The sequence below is a fragment of the Lichenostomus cassidix genome, chromosome Z (assembly GCF_008360975.1).
Source record: "Lichenostomus cassidix isolate B80296 chromosome Z, HeHo_3.0, whole genome shotgun sequence".
NCBI lineage: Eukaryota > Metazoa > Chordata > Aves > Passeriformes > Meliphagidae > Lichenostomus > Lichenostomus cassidix.
In genome coordinates this window covers 16,778,149-16,798,358 of record NC_139511.1, presented here as the reverse complement: position 1 = coordinate 16,798,358, position 20,210 = coordinate 16,778,149, and the positions used below count along the sequence as shown (strand labels likewise).

The following is a 20,210-nucleotide window of genomic DNA, read 5'->3' as shown; positions in this document are numbered from 1 at the left end:
ATTCTAAATCCATAATCTGGACTGCAAAGTGTTTAATCTAGTTCATTCAATGTGATGGCTATGGAAGAATTCAAACCTACCCTGACTCACAGATTACAAAGGGACTGTTTGATGCTCAGCAAGCAACACAAAAATAGGGAGTGGGAATCAACATTTTTACACAAGTTCTGAGGTATTGATTCCTTCACTTTCACAGTGAGAGGCTGTGGGGTCTCCCTCCCTGGAGATATGCCAGAACCATCTGGACATAGCCCTGTGCCATGTGCTCTGCAGTGACCCTGCCTGAGCAGGGAGGCTGGACCAGATGACCCACTGTGGTCCAATGTGACTGTGATTCTGTGACATGGGCAGTGTCTCCACACCTGATGCCTATTCACCAAGGATATTTCTATGCAACTCGTTGGTTTTGAACATGTTGCTATAATGAGAGTCAAAAGGAGCAGAGAATTTTACAAAATAAGTATATTTTGAGAGATGATTCTTAACAGAGTGTCATGAATGAGTGTATTAGGTTGCTCAGGGAATCACTGGCAAATGTACTAGAAAAAGCAGGTTTAATATACAAGTGAAAGCATGAAAAAGTTTGTTGGCAAAGTTCACTCTATTATTTACTGGATAGTTAGTGCACACAGAAAAATCAGACTAAACTCTGAATCAATCAGTCTAAAAATCAAATAGATTTTACATTATATACATAGATGCTGGGGATGGGAAAAGGGTAAGGATGGGAAAGGATAAGGATTAAAAGGAATAAGGGAGACTCCACTATTGAGTCACAAGGTTCAGAGTGACTCAGTAAGAGCCTTGGAGTTGACCAAAGGTTTAGGCCTAAAGGGTTTAACATCACTTTAACTTAACAGCACTCAAAAGCATTCAATCAATAGCCCAACAAACAATTTAACAGAAGATTCTATAGAATTTACTACAAGCACAACAGTAACTCACTTATGGGTCTAACTTACTTACAAATCTGAAATACCTAAGCATCCAGGAGAGCAAAATTCACAGCACACAGACCCAGAGGAGTAAGTTCTAGGTATATACCTGTGAAAAATCCCCCCCAGGTTCAGGGAAGTACTCACATGGGATGCCTTTGTGCCTTTTCAGTGGGTGAAGGGTTGAACCCTGAGGCAGGGGGTGTCAGCATCCAGCAGTGATCCCCAGGTATTGTTCACTCCAAGGGAGATCTCTGGTCACAGCCCCCATGGTCCCGGGGAATTCAAAGGGTCTCACTTGGCGCCACTGTTTATAGGGTCGCCAGAAAATTGGCTTTAGTCACAGTGATTTCCCACATCAAGCCTGAGGCCCAGTGAGCATTTCTGAAATCAGTGGAGCTCAAGGAGGCAGCAGGAGAGATGTGGCACCACAAAGAGTGAGATTACATTCTGAAACTCAAAAAAAGGGTGGGAAAACAGGAGAGGTCCAAACCACTAAGATACTCTGGAAATAGATTTAATGGAAAAGAAGGACTGACAGTTATTCAGAAAAATTTGCAGGCAGCAAAATGTTGGAAATAGCAGAAATAGAAAATTCTGTGGGAATGAGATACTTAAAAAAAGCAGCATCCCACCCCTTAAGGACTGAGAGAATTGTGGTGAGGGTTCCTACAAAGCAAAAAGAGAATGTCCTACAGGGAAAAGAGACTGCAAACCATTTTTTCTTTATTTTCTTTCATGTACAGCTGTTAAATCCTGATGATGAGTTTTTACATTAGGTTTGTCTGCTAGCTAACAGAAACAACCCAGTGGCAATTGTACATGCTGCTATGATTTGTGGGATTATAGATACTCATATCTTCTAAGAATTTGTATTTCACTGTAGTGAAGGACAGAAAAATCTGGAATCAATAGATGAATGTTAAAAAAAGAATGTAACCAAAACATGGTTCATATGGAAATCTGTATTATACTATTAAAAAAATTAAAAAGCAAGAAATGTGCAATATATACTACTGAGTGATGCTCATCATAGAATAATTTTTCAGAAATAGAAATGAGACCACAGATAACTATAGTACTGTCTATTACTGAGAACATACACCAGTCATTTGCACCAGAGTTGAAGGAAAACGATTAGATCATAGTGCACACCCTACAAATGGAATAAACCCTCTTCTGCCGAAGAACTTCACAGATATTAAAAAGATGATATCATCTGAGATCCATCCCCAAAAGCTACCAATTACATGAAACACACCCTGAACTGACTTTAGTGTGTCTGTTAAAAATGTCACTGGAAATGCTGCATGGAAAGAGACAGTTGTGTTTACAGCTGCTTACAGCAGCTCTAGCAGATTGTTATTACTTAGAAAATTGCACACACCAAAATTATCCTGAAATATTACTTCATTTTTATTTTCCATTTAGAATAAATTAGGTATCAAGTCAGGCCTTTGTTTGTTCTATAAACAATTCAAGAAGATGATGAATTAGAATATTCATCTGTCACCCTATTCGACTTGGAAAAAGATGAAACAAAGAATTCATTTTCCAAGAAAGGCAAGTAAGTCTGCTTTGCACATGTAACTACGATAGAAATCAAAAAAGTTAAAAAGTTGGCCTTTAAGGAGACAGTTTATACAGACAGATTACTTTGAAATTTCTCTGTGATCTTACCAAACCAATTTATCACTAATATATAAAATTGGACAGCTACAAACCTTTCAAGAAAAGCAAAAGTCTCTCTGAATTTCTTCATTATGGGTTAAGAGCACAAGATGATGTATCAAAAAGGCTAGGCTGATCTCAGGAGACCCCAAGATTGCTCTCTCCCAAAATTCGTAATTCATAAAATGGCTTAGGTTGGAAGGAACCTTAAAGATCATCCAGTTCCACCACCCCTGCCATAGGCAGCGACACTTTCCACTAGACCAGGCTGCTCAGAGCCCCATCCAGCCTGGCCTCATCCTTCCAGGGATGAGGCATCCACATCTTCTCTGGGCAACCTGTTCCAGTGTCTCACCACCTTCACAGTAAAGAACTTCTAATATCTGACCTAAAGCTGTGCTTTTTCAGTTTGAAGCCATTCCTCCTTGTCCTGTCACTACATGCCCTTAATAAAAGGTCCTTCTCCAGAAATCCGGTACCTTCGGGTTCTGTGAGGTGGTAGTAATGTCTTCTCTCTCTAAAATTGTTCCTGTTACATTCAAAACCCTTTTTTTTTTTTCTTTCAGAATTTCATCATGTAAAAAAGTAGAAGGGTAATTCTATGACTTGCCAGTCCAATCACTCCCAGTCATGCAAGTCAATGGCCAGACAAGCCTTTTTTTTTAATTTAGCAAGCTACAATTGTTAGTGCAAATTTAATCTGCAAAATTGCAGTAGTCCCATGCCATACAATAAAAATGCTCATAAATATTCTCAAGCCAAAGGTGGCCTTATGTACTTAAATAATGAGTAATTTTTAGAATTTTAACCAGCCCAAGACACAGAACAAAGAGAAGGCATTAGGAAAGAAAAATGTTTGTGAACTCTAAGAAAGGACGAAACCTTCCTGTAAGTGCTAGAACAAGTATGACCAGAAGAGATGGAAAAAATAATGACTAGGTAAAGCTCACATAAATGCAATTTTGAAGTTGAAAAGTCACTACTTTTTGTAAATATTCTGGCACTAAGGTGACATGAGGATTACCTCAAACAAATATAACCACAACAAACCTTCTCAAGACCCTCACTGACTAGTGCAGATTCAGATCAAGATGGCACCAAACACAGCGGACTGGGCTTTTCAGTCAGAGCTGGATGACCATCCTTAGATCTACATCATTCCTACCTAAGGTGAAAAGGAGTTGAGGGGGAGCAGAGGAAATCATGGGACTTGCCCTGAACAGGAAACTCATGTCCCGGGTCAGAAGTTATCTGGGGCCTCAGCTGTCACTGCCATACCACAATACACAAAATTAAGTCTGTATTTCCTAACCATGTCCTTGCCACCATCCTGGTTCTTTGGGGATGGGTCTCTCATCCCTCATATGGGAGATTTCAAGTGGTGCCTTTGGCCAGCAAGAGGGTCATGTTGATAGTACACCTAATCTGCTACTGGCTCCAAGTAATGTATTAATTTTTGTTGGGTTTTTTTGTAATTTCTTTATTGCAGGATGACATCATTTGAGCAAGGAATGGAAATAAATCTATCTGCATACAAAGCCTGAGCATGAAGAAGCAATCACAATGACTTTTGGACTGGGCTTTGGCGACTCACCAAGTTTCAGACATGAGAAGTGTCTGGCTCAGCCCTTCCAGGCTGTGGCAGCTGGTGCAATTGAAAAGAGAGGTTTAGGTACATCAGTGATTTTAACTGCCCACAACCACAGCATCACCTGGCTGGCAGTCACTGCAGGAGAGGGCACAGGACACTTGCTGTCTCCATGGAAAAACACTCCACAGGTGCTCTGGCAATCAATTCCAGTGTTTGACCACCTACTTAATAAAAACTTCCCTTCTGTTTTCGTGGAATTGCCTGCATTTCAGAGTGTGCCCACAGCCTCTTCTTCTCTGCCACTGGGCAGCATTGAGAATAGGCTTCATCTGCCCCTGAGTCTGTAACAACATGGCACTCCTTGCTCCCCCAAGCTGAAATTCCTCTAGACTCAGCAAGACAGGCTTTGAGATACCTGACTTTCAAGACAGGCCCATAACTTCAGTCACCATCAGTGTTTCCTTTTCAGAATTGGTAACTTGTCTCTGAATGAAGAATAGGATATACTCCACAAACTTCACCAGTAAGCTGGTGTTTGAAATGAAATAGTTTGTATTATTCACACAGCAAACATTATAAAATTACTTGATACAAGAACAGAAGACACCCAAAATTTTATTGCCTTGTCGGATGAAAAAATTTATTGATACTATTTATCAAGTGTTTAAATTTACACAAACACTTCAAATTCAGGTCCAATTGTTCATCAGTAAGCTCTACATGAGAATACCCTTGACACTTCCAAGGACAAACTTTACAAGACGCTTAGAACAGCAGAATATCATAAATAATGGCCAACTTCACAAGCCTGAGGGTCACTACCTCATCACTATTTCTCTGCTAAGCATAACCCACAGAATAGAGGAAGCCTTAAAGCCATTTTAATCCCCAAACACTATCACTACTGCACTCAGAGCATTTAAATCACACTGCCCTGCATTAAGAACATCAAACATTACAGCTAATCTTAAAGATTTATCACAGATTCCCCTAACAAAACAACACTTTTTTTAACATTACAAGAGAACTGTGCATCAGAACAACTGCAAAATACGCACATCATCCATTTGGCTTGGTTTAACAATAAAAAATAGTATCAGTCACCTATCTGTTAACTTCAATTCTTGTGTTGTACTCCTTACCCCTCCATTCTCACTTAGGAAACTACATTAGACCAGGCAGTTTAATTGTAGCACTGAGGTAGCATATTTCAATTGAACAGAATAATAGGTTTGATATTGTGCCTCCTCTCCTTTAAAGCACAAAAAAAAATCCCCACAGTTTTTCAACATCTTTGGAGAAGACAGGCATATAGTTCATTTCCAACAGCCACTCTATTTTGAATTCAAAGCACAAAGCGTCTCTGAATGGTAGATACATTACACCAGCTCAAATGAATGAAAACATATACAAGAAGAAGGAAATATGTCAGTTTTATTAGAACTAGGGTTACATTTTAGCCCTGTGGCACCTATTGTTCCCTACTGTGAAATGCATCTTTACAGTCCCTGAAATTTAATTTCAAAGACAAGGATCGTGAAAAAGGGCAGCTGTGCCTCTGTTCTAAATAATTTCTGCACTATTGGCAGAAACACCCAAATAATTGCAACAAAACAAGATGAAATCAAATGGACCTACTATAAAGTCAATAGGAACTAACAACATGAGTATACTAAAAGAACCAAAGTTAAGGCAGAAGATATGACTGAATGAACTGAGAGCACTTTCCATTTACTTAGAATTTATAGCTGGGATAGCCTTAAAAATAATTAAAAAAAAAAAAAAACCCAAGAGAACCCCCCAAAAAACCCCACTGCAAGAGTAGAAGCTTAATTTCCTAATTAATTGAAAGTAACAGTATCTCAGCTTTGCCTGTCTGGCTAAAAGCTTCAAAAGACTAAGCTGAAGTCAAGCTGTATGCAAGACTGCAGCCACAACTTCTGGACTGTTTATTATAGTAACTCTTACAGACACACCTGTGTATTTATAGGGAATAATAAACAGTGATCCTAAAGAACAGTAGTAATTTCCTGCTCTGCATGCCATGATTGTACACATAGCCTTGTAAAACTCTGCTGAATGGTACACAATCCTCACCCAGCCCCAGGCTGGATCTTTCAATTTCTCCCTCCATCTTTCACAGAGGAAAGAAAAAAATTTTACTGCAGTTAAAATCCCTTGAGTCAGCTGCACGCACAGGGGAAATTGGGTTTTAACACATGAGAAAGAAAACTGAGAATGTAACTGAGCTGACTGATAAATAGACTCCCAAGAAACACCTAAACAGCTCAGGGAAAAATACATAAGTTATAATGACCAATTCAAGCTGTTTATGAAGGCATTAATGTTAATCTTTCAAGTAACCCAAAATGCACTCCAACACCTGTTATTAAAAACTTAAGGCTTTTATGAATACCCTCTTACATACAAAAGGAGTATTAAACAGAAGGAATTTGTTTACAGTAAATACAAACATCTGAAAAATCTCTGAAACCTGTTTATACAAATACTAATAAATTCTTTAATATTTTGTACAACTAGAAGGTGCACAGATTGGCATTCAAGCAGTCAATGCTGGCAAACATCTGTCAGACAATAACATGATTTACTTGGATAACAATATAGTTTAAAATGCCATAAATTAAAAAATAAGTTAGTTCACATTTTTTCCCCAGATTTTATGTACATCTTAGTCTTTAATGAGATCGTGTAGCCTTCTTCAGAAGCTCGAGGTCTTTCCGACGGCTTTTGATTGCTCTGGCACAGCCATACTCTTCCAGTTGCAAAGGGATATATTTTTCTATCTGAACGAGCCCATGCCCAGCAGGACTGGTAAACAGCTTAATCCAGGATGGCTTAATGTTTCCTCTGAAGCCCAGAAAGGCCAAGCTTCCTGTGACAAAAACAGCTCAGCATTACCAAACCAGCCAAGCTCACTGCAGCACAACACAGAACTGGTTTGGTAGGAAAAGGCATGCTCCTCCAAAATGCCTTCCCCATTATTCAGGACATTAGTCCACTCTCAACTTCACATGCCCCTCACAAGAAAACAATGATTTGCAATTTCCTTTTTCAATATTTAGTATTAAATACCCTGAAATCTTAATTTGAAACCACAGGTAACAGGACAGTTATAAAACCTGCTTTCCCAGACACAACTTGTGCCATCACTCTGAACAGATGAGAGCCACCCCACGTGGCATATAAACTCATCCTCCCTCAAAACACGAATAACTTCTCATTTCCAGCTTCAAGTTTTTTTAGAACGGGAAATACTAGGCAGGCACAGGAGATTGCTTAAAAATAGATTTGCTGGGTGAGTCACAAAATACAGGCTTTAGGAAAAAAGCCTAGGACTCTTTTTGTGTAATCCAGAGGCACAAAGAACTGCTAGTTACCTCTCTGTTGGCAACAAGCTTCGCACAATGGGGCAAAGGGAAGGGTTTTCTGCCCCATCTGCTGAAGGGCTGCCCACCTCCCCTCTCAGCAAAAGCTGACACAGAGCAGCCACACCAGTGCAAACTGGCAACCACCCTCCACCAGCTGCATCCTTTTCACACAACCCGTGAGAAACCCACCACGCCAACACAAACACAAAGACCAGGGTGGTGTCAAAGAAATGTGCAACATTTCCACCAACCGTTGCTCTGAAGATAAGGTGGTTTTGCTGTCCCCAGGGACATTAAGGCTTCTGCTAAATTATTAGGAATTGCTACATCACCTCTTGTGCTCAGCAGAATGATAGACCTGCAGAGGGAACAGCAGAGAGACAGCAATCTTATAAACATGTTTTTTTAATATTCTGCTACACGCCTTTACAGCTAGCTGCCCTCACAGTCCAATTCCTCAAGCGTACTTATGACATGGAAATAGTCAACCGTTTCTGAAAGCAGTACTTAGAATTTCTTGGTTTTAAACTCACTTTTAAATTGAACTTCAAAAATCACTGGGAAGTGTTATTTAAACACAATGTAATATTTTGTATTTAAAAAAACCAAGTTTAGATACTGAGCCAAAATTGGCAAATTAAAATACTGATTTTTTTTGACACTCTTTGTCTTTATTCAGTGATTAAGAATTTTCTCCCTAAATGGAGAGAACAGTATGACATCTTTCACACAGTCCTTACCAGTGTCCTTATTAAACAAAAAGTTATTCTTGTTTTAAGCAAAGAAGTGTTATTATATGATGTTTTGTTAAAGAAAACTATTTTTCAGGAAAAAGACAGGCAACACCAGACAATTTTAAGTGTTCCAGATTTGCTTCATTTTCTCAAATAAGGCTAAACTTCCCATTAAATTACTCCTATGTTTCTCCTTTCACCTCAACTTAGACATGTTTTGCTCACTTTCATTGCTCCTGTATCATTATCTATTCATCATAATTTAAATCCCTGTCAAAGAGCAGAGCTACAGCCTACAGGACATACTGGAAATGAGTGGTCATTGCACACACCTTTGTGGAATTCCAGATTTTAAATATACATCTATGCGCCTAATGTCTACTCCAGAAAATAATTTGTTTCCCAACACTGTGCCAGTGCAGGCATCTACTACAACAATAAGTATACCATTATCCTTGAAGGAAAACATGGTGTCATTGACCTGAAAGGGAAGCAAAAGAGAGAGAAAAGGAAGTTAGTATGAATCAAACAGCAATTCTACTGCACTCAGTGTCAATCTTATTCTAGTTTAGACACTGTAATTTCCTTATAAATACTTGCTTCTCCCCAGCATCTCTTCCATTTTCCCTTTGAAAGCACATTGCTTACTGAGACTTCTGAAATTGCATGGGAGTTTTAGGTCTGTAGCTTCTATAGGAATATTGCACATTCCTGGTAACTTACTACCTGCCTTAGTCATTGCTGCTGCTTTGGGAAGCTAAAATTCAAGTACTGAACCAGCTGGACCTCTTGACAATAATACAGTTCCAGCCCAGTTTCTTCCTACTGAGTGCTCTTACTGTTTTGGATATGGTACACACATTCCTGGAGAAGTTTGCAGCTCCAAAGGTTATTCTGCTCATGTGCCATTGGTCTACATGGATAACTGAAGGTTCAGCCAGACCAACACTGACACTCCAGAATGTAAGGCATGAGCAGACTGAGCTCTGTGGTGTGAGAGTGTCTGCAAACGGTATTTCACCATCATGGGTAAGTCTACTTCAGCAGATGAACAGAAAAGTCAACTGACCTACTTTTTACACAGTATCACATCACTGAGCTTATTTGGGCCACATCAGAACAAATACAGAAATCTACTGATTCTTTAGTAACTGTTATTTACAGGACTTCAGCAAAGCTTAATGGCTTGCATGACCACCCCATTAACTTGCTAATCTGTTTGCATGAGGACAATTTCAACAAAATGGATTTAACTAACAAATTGTTAGGTTATGTGCTTTCTTTATTTCCAAAACCGGCCTTAAATATATACCCACACAGATAGACATGAAACTGAACACTTTAACCTCTAACTTTTCTATTCAGCAGGTAGGATTCAAATACAAAATGGAGCTTTGAAGCCTCACTTTCTGATACTAAAACATAAGCTTTTTGACTGTTTGTTTCTTAGAAATTGAGGTCAGTGTTATGTAGAGCTGTACAACTGTTGTAATACAAACTGCTAAAATGGTATTTTAGAAGAAAACCATAAAGAATACTTACATATATAAATGCTTGCTGACCTCTGCTTGACTCTTTTTCATCAGATGAATTAATCTGCACAAGGAGGTAGTTTTTGTGAGGATCACTGGTGAATACCACCTGCATATCAAACAAAACAGTTAATTAAACACATTGATGTTTCTTCAACACTTTATCATGCCAGTTTCCAACAGACAGCCCATGCTCCAAAGCAAAAGTATCCATTTGTCAGCATCATTATTTATGGTACTAGTAATTCTAATAAGTGTAATGATACATAGTGCAACCTACTCTATCCCTTAATTTCAATATTTTTTCAGTTGTATAGCTGAGACAATTTCACATTCACATTAATAAGCAAAGACCCAAACAGAGAGAAGGTTTGCCATGCAGGTCTCTGCAGGAAAGCTCTCCATGTAGCACAGGCAATACTGCAGTGCAAGACAACACTCTATCTCTGTACCTTTTCTGTAGCACTTGGAGCAAGAGTTGAATCAAAGAAGAAAAGAAAAAAACCTGAAACCTTTGTGCTACAAAAAGGACTCAAGCCTTCAAGGAGTCCAAGAAGATTAACAAGGTGACCACTGCAAGTTGCTAAGTGCAGTATCCTGTGCTGAAAGACTGAAATTTGGACTTAAATTGAGTAGACAGCATCACCAATTCCACACCTCATGAAAATTTTTGCTTATTTTATCTTACCTGAGTTGTGCCACATTTTGTACATGGTACAGTAGTTTTTCCTGGCATCTGCTTTATGATGGTTGGTACTTGGTAGTACTTTGGGTAAGCTTTTGCCATGCAATTACTTATCCCTTTTGATGAATCTTTGGTCACAATCTTGATCCTTTCACATCCCTGAGATGAGCAATAACTGTGACCATCCCTATTATATTTGGCTTGAAGAAATAAAAACAGTAATCTACACAAAAAGGGGAAAAATAATCTAAATTAACTGGTGAAATACAGGCATCTATATTAAATCTTAACAGCTGTATTTCATGATTTTCAGAAGCAGAGAAACGACAATATTCACTTCCACACCACTATCCAAACTTTTTCAAAGTATTTACAGTTTTGTTAGAGTTAGGAAGTGTCTAATGACTTATCTAAAATTCCCAACAATTAAAGGAGACATCAATATAAATGCAGATGCTTTGCAAAAGAGAACCAGTCCTCAGATCAGTGGCTTGCAGGAAACAAAAACCTAATTGCAGAGCATGAGTTTTTCCCTTCATCACAGATCTTTGCAGGCAGGCAGCAGAAACTGCTTGGATATTCAGTTTCACCCACCAGCACTGGACAATGCAGTTGTGCTACTTCAAATGCCTGGAAATGCAATTTAGGGTGTAGCAGTCAATAATAATCACAGAGGACTGCTAGTTCTTCTATTACAGATTAGACTGTAGCTCTTACACAAAGCAACACCAATGTCTTTTCAAAAACTACATTCATTTGCATATTTACAACAATAAGCACAGTAGCAGGTAACAGAACAGAATAAGAGAACAAATTATAAATCTAAGATCAACAAAATATGTAAGTGATCTACATAGGACTTCATTTATTGAAAGCTGACCATGTCTTAAACCTCTCAGAAGGATCTTAGTGGCCTCTTTCAGAAGTAATTTTGAAAAAGAAACTATGATTTTTAAGTTCTTTCAAGACAGCTGAAAACAGACTAGGGTTTGCAGAAAAATAATTTTTAAATGTTGGAAGAGAAAGCTTCTTGGAAATTTCTAGAATTTTCAGTTTAGTAAGAAGACACATTTCTGAAGACTAAGGAATTAAATCGTGAAAGTCACTGCTCTGCAGCACATCAGATACTAGATTTTTCCCAGACGTGGTAGTAAATAGCTTTGGCAACTGTGGTGCTCCTGAAAAGTACTTCAATAACAACCATGGTACTTTGGAGATTTAAATACATATAAGCATTCTTTCAAAGAGGTTTTGGGGTCTTTCTCAACAGCTCTCCTCTTATGCAGGTGTCTCAATCAGTTGTTTATGACACTATCAAACTGGACATTTTAAGGTTAAACAACATCTTCTAGTAGAGTCAAATTACAAAACTTACCCAGTACTGTTGTCAAAGTAAAATCTCTTGTCTGATCTATTCTTTTCGAGCTCCATCATGGAAGATACAGGCATGTAGCGCTCCACCTTGCTAGACAGAGCAGATGACCGCCTTTGAAAGGTTTCCAATACTATAACAAAATCTGTCTTTGGTTGGTAACAAAGACCAACACGAATCCAGTCATTCCTAAAACCAAAATATGGTAGGAACAGTTTATGTGGCAGTACAAAGCAAACAGTTCACTCCAAAAAAAAAAAGAAATAGGAACACAAAAAGCTCCAGCACCTCAACCAGATGATCAAATCTGCACAGTTTTTCATTCAATGTTTGAGTAACTCTGATCCTCTCAGGATATATTTGATTATATACTTTAGAGATATTTAATAAGTTTATCTGCCAACAAAATCAAGTATGATAAACTATTCAACTCCAATTCTGCTCAACTTCACTATTTGTACATTTTCTTGTCCAAAGGTTTTTTTTTAAAGACAGTGTACCGGACAAGTGTTTAACTTCAGGCGCAGATCTATTCCTTGATTGCTTACTTTTCATACTTTAGTACTTGTAATTATGAAAAAAAAACCCAAGCCCAAGCTCTAGTCTTCTGGATGGCTGCAAACTCAGGCACAGTAATTCTGCAGGACATAACTTCAGTATTGCCTTATGGATCAAAGTCACAAAAGAAAGTAAACATACTTGTTGAAGTTAATGAGATACAGATAGGTGACATTTGGAGCTTTTCCATTCCAATGTATTGTGTAGCCCTTTTGGAGCATCACTACTGGCTGGTATTGCTGAAAGGCAGCTGCTCTCTGGTTAATGCCTCGAAGAACCATGGGATTGGCTGGATACTCATCTCGGACGATAGTCATGGAAAGATTCTGTCCATTCCATGTTTGGACATAAACCTACATGATATTAAAGAGGGTGAAAAGAGGAAGAGCTGGTCTCCGTGAAAAAGAAAATTAAATACTAAAGCACAGTCAGTACACTATTAACCAAAATGCTGCCATTTGATGTTCTGAGTTATGTAATACACAAATCTCTCCTGAATAAAAGTCCTATTAAAAAACTGTTACAGATAAAAAAGGGTAGGGAAGAGAAAAAACAAAATCAGCTATGATTCTTGGCCATGCAGAAAATGAACCAGAATGGGAATCAAACCTGTAAGACTTGTATTTCAGAAGTGGTATTTCACATGTCCAGAAAACAAATCAACAGAGAAAACCCCTTAAAATCCACTCTTTGAAAAAAATGCAGACAGAACTTGAGTGGAAGAAGACACCTTCAATGCAAAGATGTTTTAGCAGATACAGCTGCAACACAGAACTGTTAAGTTTTATCCTGCAGCACCTAGTACTGTATCCTCAGTCTGCTGAGAGGAAGCATGGTACACACACAATTGGCTGAAAAGTGTAACATGAATGAAAGCAAAACATTTTGAAATGCAAAGACAGGTTATTTTGCATTTCTTATGCTACCCAGCTCCACAAGTAGCTCATATGATACATTTGCCCCAAATAGAATGCCAAAAATATTAACCTGTGCATAGTTCCCACTGCAAACCACTCCACTCCATTCTGTGATATTAATGCATTTGGGGTGTTGAATCAAGTAATTATCCATTCGGCCCACATAGGTATCCCTGTAGTCAGTCACTGAACCATCTAGATCGTGAAATATTGAGTTCTTGTCACCATCCAGATCTCCTTCTTCAAACCAGGGACCAGGCTTTCCAAAGAAGACTTTCAAAGAAACCTGAAAACAACAATAAATTTTTTCTTCCCCCAGGTGAAACACAGACTAACATTTGCACATGTGCAGAAACAAAAATTTGACAAAGCTGACTATAAAACTTTACAGAAAGGACAGCAGAACCTTGCAAAACAGACATGCTGGGTTTTAGCAATAGGCTCAGGCCAGCTCTTGCTTCTGAACACTGTTAGTATTTGCTGCTGAAAGTTCATTACTAAGGATATACCAAACCTTACAAAATTGTACAAAAATTTCTTTTCAGCTTTACCACAAGCCATGAATCATTTATTGTAATATATCCTACATCTCTTAGGATATTGGTGTTTTGCCCAGGAGACAAAGGATACACTCTGGATGACCTCCAGCCAGGAGATAAACTCTGGAGCAGGTATGCATAGAAAGGATGACCTACAGCTCTTATCTGTATATGTTAAATACAAAAAGAAAAGAAAACCATTTGCAAGACTTAAGGAAAACTTGTAATAAACTTACATTTGGACCAAACTTCACAAGAGAAATGTTATTTTTTGGAGTCATCTGCCACGGATTTTTCATCAAGAATCCAACTGCACTGGTAAATCTATCTGGAGTTGCCATGAAGTTCTTAAATGTGCACTTGGTAAGGTGAATAGGCCCATCATAAATCTGAAAGCCTCTGATGGGAAATGTCCTGTTGATGCAAGCAAATATTTATACCATCCTGCAACAAAACCCACGATATGCTTGAATGTGTGTTAAATACATTTCCTCTGAGAGAAAGTAACAATTAGAGAATGACTCGCAAGGTAGATTTTCGTAAAGGAAATATGGTTTCTGCGCTTCTCTAATGAGTCAAAAAATCCCCCACTCCTAAATTTTCCTGTTAGAAGAGCTATCACTGCCCATTTGCAAATGTGCTCCTTTTCCAATATGAGAAATACAGCAGGAAAATAATACCACCTCGTCTTTGACTGATCATGGCAGCTAGAAGTGACTGTAGACTGGAGGAAAGCAAATGTCACTTCCAACTTGAAGGAACACCCAGAGAATGGCAGGCTGGTAAGGCTTAGCTTGACCCCCAGGAAGGTGATGGAGCAACTAATCCTAGAAAACATTTCTAGGTGCCTGAAGGACTAGAAGGTCATCAGGAATAGTCAGCATGGACTCACTAAGGAGAAGCTTACAAACTTCTGTGATGAAATGACTGGCGTAGTTGCTGAGGGGAGAGCAGTGGACATGGTCTACCAAAACTGCAGTTAAGACTTTTGATGCTGTCCCATAAGATCCTCATGAAGTATGGGCTGGAGGAGAGGACAGTGAGATGGACTGAAAAACAGCTGAATGGCTGGGCTGAGAAAGTGATGGCACGAAGTCTACTTGGAGACCAATTACTGGTGATGTATCCCAGGAGTCAATACTGAGCCCAGTCTTGTTCCTTAGTGATCTAGATAATTAGGCCAAGAATAGTCTATAGGCCAAGTCTGCAGAGGGCACAAAACTGAGGGAAGCAGCTGATACACTAGAGGGTTGTGCCACCACCCAGACAGACCTTGACAGGCTGGAGAAACAGGCAGAGAAGACCCTGATGAAGTTTAACACAGGGAAATGAAAGGTCTTGCACACTGGGAGGAAAAACTTTTTGTACCAGTCCTTGTATGCATCCTGGTGGAAACCGAACTGGCCATAAACCAAACAATGTGTCCTTGCCACAAAGAGGCAAAAGGTATCCAGGGCTGCACTGTGAGAAATGCTACCAGCAAACTGAGGGAAGTGATACTTCCCATTTTTTCAGCACATGTGAAGCAACACCTAGAGTGCTTGTCCGAAGTGTAAGATAGATATGGAGATACTGGAGAGTGCAATAAAGGGCCACAAAGATGATTATACCCCTGGTGCATTTCTCAGGGGAAGAAACACTGGGAGACATATTCAACCAGCAGCAGAAAAGGCTTGGCCAGGAATCTCAATGTATAGTATCACCTGAAAGGAGGGTGCAAAGATGGAGCCAGGCTATTCCCAGTGACAAGACCAGGAGCAATGGGCACAAGAAAAAAACCAGGAGGTCCATGGGGGGAAACTATATCACTGAGAGGGTGACAAAGCACTGGCACAAGTCACCCAGGGAAGCTGTGGAGAATCCATCCTTGGAGATTAATTCTAAACACATCTGAATGTGGTCCTGGAACATGAGCACTATGTGACACTTCTTGAGCAGGGGAGTTGGACAAGATGACTCCAGAGGCCCCTTCCAACCTCAGCTGTTCTGATTCCACTCAATAAGACTGAATACCTCATATATCACCACCACATTAACTTTTCCCCTTTCAGTGGCTAAACAGCAAAAAACTAGGACAGCCTGGGCCCACTTCAGCCTTTGTCCTAGATTTGGCCAAAGATGTGAGGGGACAGAGCCTGGAGCCATGTGGGCATGGCCAACACATTGTGCTACTCAACACTATCTTACATCATAGCTGGGAGGCAGGGGAAAGCAACTCTCTTGTTTCCTGAAGGGAGGGTGTTCCTTTTTCCGGGGGACCAGTGGGGTAACACTGGTCCTGACCAGAGGGTTTGTCCACCAGAAGGAAGCTGTGGGGTGCTGATCATCTGCTGGCCATTTCATTCTTTGTCTTGGAGGCCACCCAGTGCCATGTCGAGCAGTGCATGTATTTTTTGTACGTAAATCACCTTTTTGTATACTTTTGTTATTAATATTGTTGCTGTTACTGTTCAATTTCTTAATCTCATTGTTTCCAGTAAACTGTTCTTATCTCAGCTCAAGATCTCTGTCTTTTGTCTCCCTCATGTGAGGAGGTGGAGGAAGGGGAGTGGCTATGTGGGGCTTGATTTCCAGCTGGGCTTAAACCAAAACTTTCCTATTCTGAGGCAAGGGTAGGACTTGGTACTATGTTAAACAAGCATCAGTGCAAGCCAAAGAGAAAAGGATCATGGTCACAGACTGGGATTTGTCGCAGACACATTGCTGTCTCTAGTCCCAAACTGACCTTTGAAATTTTTTTACCTGAAAGCTTTCTTGCAGACTTGAATGTTTCTTAAGACTGAAGTTTCGTTTAAGTAGGATAACTTAAATTGCTACAGAACAGTAACCTGTGGAAGCATCAGATGAACTTGCCTCACCAAAAAGGTGAGAGTGACACACAGCAGCACACATAGCATTAAAAAGAAAAAGAGAAGATCACCTTCAATGGTGCCTTAATGTCTCAAAGCTCAACCAAGAAGGGTGTTTATATATGATACAGAGAATATTTCCTGTATATCTACTTCCTTCATTCATGACATACTTACCTATTTCTAGGCAGGGTGCGTGTCCTGTTGTCTATTCCTCCAGTTCCCACATACTTATTCTGTCCGCCTTGAAACCCGTAGTTCTTGCTCTCACCTATGAACAATGACTCTGATACCTCCTGGCTGGCACCTTCATCATTTGGGAAGCTCCCATCACTATCAAAGCAACATCAGAGATAAGTCTTCAGCCAAGGCTCTCCAGCAGATGATTATACCAAGGCATACTACTTTTACAACAGTCCTCCTTAAGCAAAGCAGTATAGACTTCATGCACAATACAGAGAACACTAAGTTTATTCATTGACAGTAATAGAGGCTAACCCCCTGAAATGTTCACCAGAACTGAACATTAAAATTTCTAATTCCCTTTGTAGCGCAGCACTTCTTTTTACAGCCCACTTTTGTAAACCTAGAACCAGTTTCTCCTAACCTAAATAGCAGCAATTTTAGCTCACTACCTAAGTTAATTGATATTTTTCATAAGAAAGAGACTCTACCGCTGCTCAATGCTCACCCCTGTTCTTTTCCATTAGTGACTTTCAGCTGTTCAGGAGGAAAATAAAATACTGCCTAAGGAATCACACAATACCAAGAATACCAGAATAAATATAGCCTTTCTGGTAAAGAGGCAAAAAAACTGTGGTGTAAACCAAGTACAGGTTGAATTAAAGTAGAAACTTTGACAGCTATACCAGTTTACAGCCTCTAAAACATCATCTGCACCACTGGAAATACAATCAGGCCCCAAACCAAAACTGCAGCCGTATGAAAATATACCTATTCATTTTAATAGATGCATGTTGATTTTCTAAGCTTCTAGGCAAGAAAACACAGAAATTATTAACAAAGTACTCACCTAGCAAATGTCAAACCTATCCCATTGTCTGCAAACCTACAAGAAAGTTCAAAGCATCAGTTTTTTCTTTCTGAATTATCCTACAACTGGCTAATGTAAGAGCACATCCTGCTATGCACTGAAAAATGTTTGAATTTTTCTATTAATGGAACATAGGACCACCACACACTTAACTTTTCTAAAAGTATTGCTGTTAAAAAGGAATTAAATAATATTCTACATATTTTAAGTACGACTTCAGAGCTTCAGGGAGACTACAGAAACCCCAGTCTAAATTTACTGTCTCTATCAACTCTTAGGCTTCTTTTTAGTACAGCTCTTTTTTTGCTCTTTAAGGCAGGTTCTCATCTAATCACATATAAACTTATATATTTGAAGTAGTGGGATGGAATGAAAACTGGTCATGATATTGAGAAGTTCCTCAAGTTAACCATCAACCCTTTCTTATAACCCTGTTGTAATGCACTTTCATAAACAAAGCTTCAGGGAAAACTTCTTAACAGCATGCAGCTGTTTGTTTCTGAATACCTACCCAGAGTTTTGAATGAGGATATCCCCTCCCCTGACCCAGGCCCCATGATCATTGTTTTTGAAAGAGATTAGTCTGTCAATCAGGGCAGCAACTCGGGGCTTTTCAGGGTCTGCATCTTGATGAGGTCGAAACCTGGGAGAGATAAACACTCAGTACAAGAAAACTTTTTATTTCACATGTGTCATATATGTTGCACTGAGTAAGCCTGAAAGATAAACATTCATCTGATGGGCAAATTCCACTCTCCTTCATGTTTGTAATGAAAGAAACTAAAAGCAGGTACCCATCTGGCTCCCTATTACTAGAAAAGTCTTGGGTATAATGAAGCAGGAACATGAAACTCCTCCTTCCCAGTAACTCTCACATGTTCTTGCTTAGTCTCCCTAAGTTTCTTTAGCTGCCTTTAACCTCCTTTTCTCCCCTTTTTCTTGTTGCCCTCCCCAGTTGTACTGAAGCATTAATGTAAAAGTAGATGAAGGGAATTAAAAGCTCATTGAAACGACACACAGGGCTGACATTAGCTATGCAAGAACAGTCTGGACATTTGTCTAACTGGTCCCTGAAATCTTTCAAACTCTTCTGACACAGAGGTGTGGCTCTTCTTTAGGCATACCTGAGATATTTTTTTACTGTTTTTCAAGATGGTCTTCAACAGCAAATTATTACTGGAATATAGTTTAAATAATAGGAGGAAAGGGCCTGATTAAGAACTGGTGACATTTTCACTTAATTATTCCCAGGATTGCAGAGAAAAAGGAATACATTCAACAAATTGCAAACAGGCATTTTGTGCAGGTACAGATATCTATGTCTGTTATCCCAATCACCTGATACTCTTCCATTTGGATCTGCTCCACCCCATCCAACGGTGGAAGCAAAAAATAGGTAATGTTAGGTTTTGACAGTCTCAGTCTTCTCAATTAATGTTTAAACCCTTCCAGTCTGGTTCCATGTACAATGAGGGGCCTCACATAGTTACACAATGCTTCATTCCTTTTCTTTCTTCTGGGAAACACGAACCCCATTTCATGCACCATGTTTCTTTCATCCTCAGCAGACTACAGGCTCTCAGAGGGCATTTTGCCCCTCTCAGGTTCCTCTTATGCTCCTCTTATGACTATCTGTTATGACTGAGGTAAACCACAAGGGTTACATGGGCTTTCTGTCAAAACATGGAACTAGCACGTTCATTTACAAATTATGAAGTACTGAGTATCACCAACAGTAGCAACTTTCCTCTTTGCATCTGCAGCAGCTGCTTAACTGTCCTCATCCTAAACACAGGTGAATTGAAAATAAAGATAATCCTGACCCATATTTTCAGCCCCATATTTTCAGTGACCCATATTTTCAGCCCCAATGCTTAGTTGTCACAATAAAATGTTGACAGATACAGTTATCCAATATTGTCATTTAATCACCATCCCAGGCTATTTTATTTGAAGTTCAGGATAAGACTAACCAGGCACAGTATAACCTGGGACTCTTCCAGACTCTCCATTACTTTTTCTCTCACTTTGTAAACTAAAGAAAATGTGGTTGATTGTACCCCCTTTGCAAATAGCCTTCACTAGAACTGTACTACTGAGCTGTGACTTCCAAGTCTAGAAGGAACACCAGAAACATTCAGCAGAAGGAAAGGCAAGTAGATGTACTACCGAAGCCTTTTTCTAATGATTAGTTAAAACTGAGTCATAAATCAGAAATTCAGGTTTTAGAGGAATATTTTCATTTTCCTATTAGCAGCAATTCCAGGAAACATTTTAAGCATGACAGTAGAGCATGTTTAAAACAATGTCTTCTACATGGATGAAAACTATCCTTAGCAAAAGCTCAGAAGAAACCCACACCCTTAAAGAGACATTGTTCACAA

General features: G+C 39.3%; 1 protein-coding gene across 2 annotated transcripts in view; it reads right to left on the bottom strand.

Moving 5' to 3' along the window:
• Window positions 1–4,810: 4,810 nt before the first annotated feature.
• CEMIP2 (cell migration inducing hyaluronidase 2) overlaps window positions 4,811–20,210 on the bottom strand; it is a 50,476-nt gene continuing 35,076 nt past the window's right edge. For both annotated transcript variants that reach the window (XM_085043476.1, XM_085043475.1), the window contains exons 13-24: window positions 18,338–18,469; window positions 17,806–17,841; window positions 16,950–17,105; window positions 14,160–14,337; window positions 13,455–13,670; window positions 12,609–12,820; window positions 11,913–12,098; window positions 10,541–10,760; window positions 9,863–9,961; window positions 8,653–8,801; window positions 7,838–7,944; window positions 4,811–7,090 (exon numbers count right to left, since the gene is read on the bottom strand). In XM_085043476.1, coding sequence (XP_084899602.1) covers window positions 6,894–7,090; window positions 7,838–7,944; window positions 8,653–8,801; window positions 9,863–9,961; window positions 10,541–10,760; window positions 11,913–12,098; window positions 12,609–12,820; window positions 13,455–13,670; window positions 14,160–14,337; window positions 16,950–17,105; window positions 17,806–17,841; window positions 18,338–18,469 — 1,888 coding nt within the window. In that variant the 3' untranslated portion in view covers window positions 4,811–6,893. The remainder of the gene's footprint in view (window positions 7,091–7,837; window positions 7,945–8,652; window positions 8,802–9,862; window positions 9,962–10,540; window positions 10,761–11,912; window positions 12,099–12,608; window positions 12,821–13,454; window positions 13,671–14,159; window positions 14,338–16,949; window positions 17,106–17,805; window positions 17,842–18,337; window positions 18,470–20,210) is intronic.